Source organism: Furipterus horrens, unplaced genomic scaffold (genome assembly GCF_987537825.1).
Source record: "Furipterus horrens unplaced genomic scaffold, mFurHor1.1.pri manual_scaffold_17, whole genome shotgun sequence".
Classification (NCBI taxonomy): domain Eukaryota; kingdom Metazoa; phylum Chordata; class Mammalia; order Chiroptera; family Furipteridae; genus Furipterus; species Furipterus horrens.
In genome coordinates this window covers 14492510-14500040 of record NW_028327187.1, presented here as the reverse complement: position 1 = coordinate 14500040, position 7531 = coordinate 14492510, and the positions used below count along the sequence as shown (strand labels likewise).

Here is a 7531-nt window from a genome sequence, read left to right as displayed (position 1 = left end):
TTTCCACTAACCTTTTTCCACACACTTGGCTGACTAAAGCATTTCTATATGTGATTCTCTATACCATCCAGGTTGGAGCCCAGCCACCCCTAACTACTTCAGGTTAGCAATACCTACACCTTTAATTTTACTGACCTTCAGAGATGAGAAAACAAACCTAATTCCAGTCTACACAGGTGCAATAATTACATAATACAAGTTATCAAATCACAACATTGTTGTAGTTTGTGGAACGGAGACACAGAGGCAATACCAGCAGACAGAATGAGTGATCAGCAACGAACAGAGGGCCGGCTGTAGCTCGCTCAGGCTATCAGCAAAGACTAACAGTCCAACTGTTCCTTTTATTGAGTTACAAACGTTACTAAAAAATAGAATCAAGAAAAAAAGAAAAGAAAAGCTTACGTGCCATACATTCTTCCCGCGGAATGAGAGTAAATGTTAATTTGCAAATTTACAAAGCAAAGCCGTAAACCTAGGGGGTTCGTTCCACAAGATATGTTATCACTATGGGAAAGGAGACACTGTTCTTCTTGCCTTTGTTCTCGGAGGCTTGTGATCCAGCCACCAGGAGATGTGTGCAGCTGCTGGCGTCAGGGGGGACTCGTGTGCGAGTCAGGGCCAGATGCGTCACAAGGCACCTGGAGGTTGGGGCTTGTGTGCAAGTCCCCAGGTGCACTCCTTCTTGATTTCCTATTCATCTTCCCTTTTTGTTTTACAGACATCTTGTGCAACATGACCGAAAAAATGGCAGACCTAGTAGAATATACTTTCTCTTTCTTTTTGATTCGTTTACAAACTCGGATTAAAAGAATAAATAAAAACAGTATTAAAATTAACAATCCAACATGAGATCCTATGAATCTTTCAATATAATTAATAGGATTAATATGACTTATGCTTCCTATCATATTTTCTAAAACATCATTTCCTGATAATTGCTCTAAATGCTTTTCAAACGTATTATGTATTTTTGTTTGAAGATTAAGTGTATGTTGAGTCAAATTATTATGATTTAACAAATGTTTTTTAACCTTATCCCAAGAAAATTCAGTTTCATTATAAGGAACAGGAGTAATACAATAAGTAGATTGATTCCAATCACATTTTAACGATAATTGACTTTTTACACTTTGCAACTGATCACCTAACAAAATAACAGCTTGATTTAAATCAGCTAACTTAGATTGCATTTTGGCATCAATTTGGCGTTGAGCAGTCCATAAGTGTTCAGAATTCTGGAGCCAAGTTCTCACAAAATCTGCCGTTTGTACAGATTGAAGAAGAGCAACTCCTGCAGTGGCCGCAGTAGCTGTTACAGCTATTAAGCCCCTGATGATAGCGATGAATGGCCTGATAAAACGTTTGCTTCTTCGCAAGAATTGCTCAGACATTTTTTGGAATAGTCCAGATGCAGGGCTGTCTTGCCAGAGTCGGTCCATCTGTACAGGAATCCAAACTCCAGTTCTTGCCCTTATTATATAAATACTTTCCTTAGGGGTTAAAGTCATAGTATGGTTAATACAGGTATGTAAGGTACAATTATAACATGATATTTCTCCACTATCAGGTTTCCAGGTTATCTGTCCTTTCAATAACAAATAAGGAATATGAACGCAAGCTTGAGTATAGCGGGTAAGATTTTTGGTCAATGTCAAATTATGAATATTATTGTGCTGCTGCAGTTGGCCAGTCCACAGATTAATAGGATCGAAAGCAGCACTCAATTTCCATAAATGATGTTGAATATAGAATCCTTTTAAATAAGGCTCAGGAGGCGCAAATCCACCCCCATGCCACATAATGGTCTCATTGGCCAGAGTAGATATTACATTGGTATGTCTGGTCCACTTTAAATTTCTTTTTGTCTTTGCTGTACGAGCGGAGCCATAAGGACTCCAATTAATGACACTTCCGTAGGAACTAGTAACCATTACTCGTACTTCTCCCCTGCATCGAGTCCAATGGACCCAATCAGTTACTGAGAGAAAGGTCGGCATAGAACACAGTGGCACATCTGAGGGAGGATATAATTGACTATTAGATGGTAAAAAGCTCCCGAAACTTTTTACAGCGAGTAAAAGTAACCTGTTGTTATAAAGCCCCGTCTTGTTCTGCTGTACAGTTAACCACACTTGTGTGGTTATTTTAAGACAGTGATTTCCAGCACCTAGACAAATAGGGAGACCAGAGACACCTGTAACATATTGTTTCATTATGGTTCCTTCCTCTTCAGGTCTTAATGGTCCTCTCATATCAAAAGGACCAGGCAACCATCCTGTTTCATTATGATAAATTGGAACAGTGGGGTCCCACCAGGAGACTCCCCTCATTAAAGGTGGATTAGCAATATATGCCCAATAAGTATAATTCTCAGCATTACAATGAGACGCTTGCATGGCTAAAATAGCAAGCATAGCAAGAAACATGGTATCATAGGTAAGAGGAACATTGTGGGTGTTAACTAATTTTTCTCCCTCCTGAGCTAATTTTTTCAACTGGTCCCAAGTGGGGGGTTTTGCACTTTGAGTACAGCGAAGCAAACGATGAGGCGGTTTTCCTTTCTTGTTATTCAACTTCATTCTCATCATTCGGCCGGGCAGTCGCTGCCAGCTCTCCTCGTCCTCTTGGTCTCTCTTCCTGGGGGACATTTCGCAGCTTAATGCATTTGTCAGGGATCCAAAACTGCTGCGTGCCTGTGTAAATATAAGCATAGCCTCAGCCCCATCAAACAACTGTTGCTGGAAGCCAATTAGAGGTTAAAACATTATAATAAAAAACAGGTTGGTTTAAAGGTGTAACTGTTTTCATAGACCAATGTCTTTGAGCGGGTGATAGGGAATCGTCCCCTAATGTCAAATAATTTAGGGTAAATAATGCATTCAAAATTCGTTTTCTTGGGGAATCCATACCATATCCCCCCCTTTTGTTTTTCAAGAAGCTCTTTTAATGTACGATTGTGACGTTCAATAAGAGCTTGGCCTGTACTATTATATGGAATGCCAGTAATATGTTTAAATATTATGCTGGAAGAAAAATTCCTGACATTTCTTGGAAAGATAAGCTGGAGCATATTTGTTTTAATAGTTTTTGGCTTTCTAAGAACAGCAAAAGCTTCTAGGAGATGTATGATAACACATCTTGTACATTCAGAGGACATTGCTGTAGCCCAGGAGAATTTAGATTAAGTATCAATAGAATGGTGAACAAATTTGAGTGTTCCAAAACTGGGTACAATAGTAACATCCATTTGCCAAATTTGATTAGGTAGTAAACCTTTAGGATTAACACCAATTGGTAAGGATGGTTGATTAATTATGTGACATGTAGGACAGTCCCGAACGATTTGACATGCTTGACACCAGGTAAGGTTATGTCTGTGTCTAAGCGACCGAGCATTAGTATGGTGAAGTAGATGCTTGGTTTGAGCATTAATAACAGAGCCAACAAGGGTATCCATATACTCGTTGCCTGCAATTAAAGGTCCTGGTAAACCTGTATGGGATCAAATATGGGTTATGTAAATTGAGTGATGACGAGCTCGAAGTAGAAACTGCAGCTGTAAAAAAAAGTGTTAAGTTCAGAACCATTCTAAGGTATGGTTCCAGTTTCTAAGGCTTGAACAGTATGGGCGGCATATTGTGAGTCTGTAATGACATTTAAAGGAACTGAAAATATATCAGTTAAGAGCATAAAAATAGCAAATAACTCGGCCTTTTGTACAGAAGTATAAGGGCTTTGAATACTTATACTGCTTTTCAAATTACTATAACCGGCAACACCAAGTTTATTTAGTATCGGTAAAATATGTCTTTGCTTCAGATAGGGGTTGCGAGATAACGCACTTTGGAAGTATCCATTGAATCCGCTTTAGAAACTGAAACCTTTTGGAAGAAGAAAATGAATTATGAATTTTGCCTAAATAATCAGAAAAGGCGTTTTGCCATTCCTCAGATAATATCCAATGATTAGCAATTTCCTTGTTAGTAAAGGGAACAATAATTTCATTAGGATCTTGACCACAAAGTGGTCTAAAATGTAATCTACCACGAATTATAATTTGAACAATTTTATTAAGATAGGTTTCCAACCTTTTGTTTCATTTGTGCGGTAAGAATAGCCATTCAATAATATTTTCCCCTTGACATAGTACTCCAGTAGGGGAATGAGCACTATGAATAACAATAAGTTTTAGATTAGTTAATTGCTGAATACGATTCTAATTGACTGTCTTGAAAATATTGTTCAATTAATTCAAGCTCCTTTTCAGCCTCTTTAGTTAATGATCTGGGGCTGTTTAGGTCAGAATCACCTTCAAGGGTGCGAAAAAGATTTTCAAGAGCATACGTGGGAATTCCTAAAGAAGGTCGGAGCCAATTAATATTACCTAACAACTTTTGAAAATCATTTAATGTTTGAAGAGTGTCCTTACGAATTTTAACCGTTTGAAGTATTATATGACTTTTAGTTATTTGATGTCCCAAATAGTTCCATGGCTCCCCCTTTTGTATCTTTTCTGGAGCAATTAGAAGGCCATACTTAGCACACAAATCAGAAGTCAAGTTAAACATTTGTAATAATTGTGCCTCAGAAGGATGTGCTAGTAAAATGTCATCCATATAGTGTATACACATTCCTTCTGGAAATTGACCTCGGAGTTCTTCTAAAGGTTGATTAACAAAATATTGGCACATTGTAGGGCTATTTAGCATTCCTTGAGGAAGTACTTTCCACTGATATCTTTGACTAGGCTGTTGATTGTTTAAAGAGGGTATAGTAAAGGCAAATTTCTCACAGTCCTCTAGTTGTAAAGGAATAGTAAAGAAACAATCTTTCAAATAAATTATAATAATATGCCAATGTTTTGGAATTAAGGCAGGATTAGGCAATCCTGGCTGTAAAGGTCCCATAGGCTGTATCACTTCGTTGATTTTTCCTAAATCAGTTAACATTCTCCACTCTCCAGATTTTTCCTAAATCAGTTAACATTCTCCACTCTCCAGATTTTTTCTTTAATACAAAGACAGTAAGAGTTCCATGGACTAGTGCTTTGTTCAATATGCCCTTGTTCTAACTGTTCTTGTATTTATTGGTGAAGCACTTCTAATTTAACACTTGTAAGAGGCCACTGTTCTACCCAAACGAGATTGTTTGTTAACCATTTTAAAGGAAGGGCGAAGCGCTTAACAGTGGCCCCTAAAATACATTTGTATCAGAGGAAGAATGTCCTTAGGCCTCGACGATCCTGTCCTGTTCTGGTGTCAAATTCTGGTAACTACGGTTGAGGAAGAACTGGAATATAGCCCATATTGAGCATAATATTTTTAGTCATGGGAGCGATTGTGGGTATTTTAACATAGCACCCCATTGCTGTAATAAATCTCTTCCCAATAAGGTAACAGATATTAGGGCCATATAAGGCTGTAAAACTGCTGTTTGACCCTCAGGCCCATAGCAAGAATGAGGCTTGGTGCTTTGATGTATTTTGTTAATAGTGTCCAAGCCTACAAAGATAGCCTCTATAATATTAGTGTCCGAATGCTTAGTCCAATGTTCTAAAGATATGATGGACACGTCAGCTCCGGTATCTGCTAATCCAGTAATAGAAGTTCCATTTTCAAACCGCACAGTTAATTGAGGCCTCTGATCATTAATCACAGTGTGCCAAAAGACTTGTTTTTCAGTGCTTCCAAATCCCCCAGTGCGTTTGGCAGGCACTGATTTTCCAGGGATATAAGGAAAGATTAGTAACTGAGCAATGTGCTGGCCTTGCTCAAAGGAAATAGGCTTGTCTGTTGTCATCATAACCTCAATTTCTCCCATAAAATCAGCATCAATTACCCCTAGATGAACTATAACTCCTTTACTAGTAAGATGATTCTTCCTATTAATAAATCAACACTGTCAGCCGGCAGAGGGCCATAAATACTGGTGGGAATTCTCTGAACTCTTTTGTCAGGAGACAAGGAAAATATGGCTGGAGCCGGTATATCCAAAGCAGCGCTGGAGCTAGTAGCATGATATAACTCAGAAACTAATAACTTGGATTTGGGTTTGAATTCAACTGCTGAGGTGTTTGTCCCAAGCTGACAGGGAACTGAGTATTTAGGCTTGTATTGTTTGGTGTTGGGCCCCAAGCCAGGCCCAACTGCCAGTTTCCCGACCCTGTAGCTGGCAGGAGAGGCAGGGGGTTGCCCTGTTTGTCTTTCTTGAAGCGACATTTATTAGTCCAGTGTCGCCCTTTATAACATCTTAGACAAAGTCCTGGGGGAAAAGAAGGCTGCTTTTCCTTTTCATTCTTATCCTTCCTGCAGTCTTTTTTACCATGCCCTATTTTGCCACAATTATAACACTTGAGTTTGGAGTTTTGAAATCCACCTTTTAGAGCCGCGGCAAGAAGGTTAATATTGTAGGATTGCGAGCCAACCTCTCGGTAAACTCGAATATAATCCTCAACAGTTCCACCTTTTTGTTTTATGGGGGCTAACGCCCTTTTGCAATCCTCATTAGCATTTTCATATGCTAAGGTTAAAAGTGAAAGGTTTTGAGCATCCTCACCGTTAGTAGCTTTACGGATGGCATCATGAAGCTTAACGAGGAAGTCTGTATAGGGTTCATTAGCTCCCTGAAATATTTTAACAAAAGATTTCGTGACCTCGCCGGGATTTTTGAGCTTCTGTCATGCAAAGAGACAAATTTCCTTCAATTGAATAGTGATTTCATTGGCAAAATGACACTGGTTAGTAGGATGAGCGAAAGCACCAGTGTCGGTTAATTGTTCAAACGTAGCACCGGGAGGGTGGCAAGTCGCATTAATGCGGCTGACTCGCTCCGCTTCTTCTCGCCACCATGATTTGAATTTTAAGTACTGGGATGGCTCAAGAGACTATTTAGATAAAACTTCCCAGTCTAGTGGAACCATTAAATTCTCCTGAGCAAATGAAGAAATTAGCCCATAAACATACTGAGAATTAGGGCCATAGCTACTAACAGAGGATTTCAATAATTTCAAAAAATGAAACTCAAGACCATGATATGAAACATTGGTAAGTCCGTAGGGATTTTTAGGATCAGGAGGGTATTGAGTTCGAATTATTGGGAATAAGAAATTAGGAGGATTTTCAATATGAGCACCGCTAGGTAATATTTAATCCTCTGCCTCAAGCATTACCTTTGTTAAATTTGGCAGATTAGTGAAACACACAGAAAAAGGATTACTATAGTCAGCAGGGTCCTTATCATTAGAAGATATCAAGGCAGGCGCCGTAGGCACAGTTGCAGTTGCTGCTGACAGCATAGCCTGAGCAACAAAAACAGCAGGATTTCTTTTATTCTCTAGATGGTCTAGTCTAGTATTTAATTTTTCTAACATCATAGTTAAGTTGGCAAAAGCCGATGTAAGCTGGGAGGTTTCCTCTGATTTTTCCTCCAGAACCTTTAAGGTTGGATACATATGCTGAACCTCGTTTTCGGTTTCAAAATCAAGAAGCAAGACAGAGCTATCGTCCTGGGCACCCTCTCGAGGGTCCGA

General features: G+C 39.1%; 1 protein-coding gene across 1 annotated transcript; it reads right to left on the bottom strand.

Moving 5' to 3' along the window:
* Positions 1 to 593: 593 nt before the first annotated feature.
* Positions 594 to 2429, bottom strand: LOC149990583 (endogenous retrovirus group K member 6 Env polyprotein-like). Its single transcript, XM_090264021.1, has one exon. It carries the CDS (start codon positions 2427 to 2429, stop codon positions 594 to 596), a length of 1836 nt encoding a protein of 611 aa, XP_090120147.1.
* Positions 2430 to 7531: the final 5102 nt, after the last annotated feature.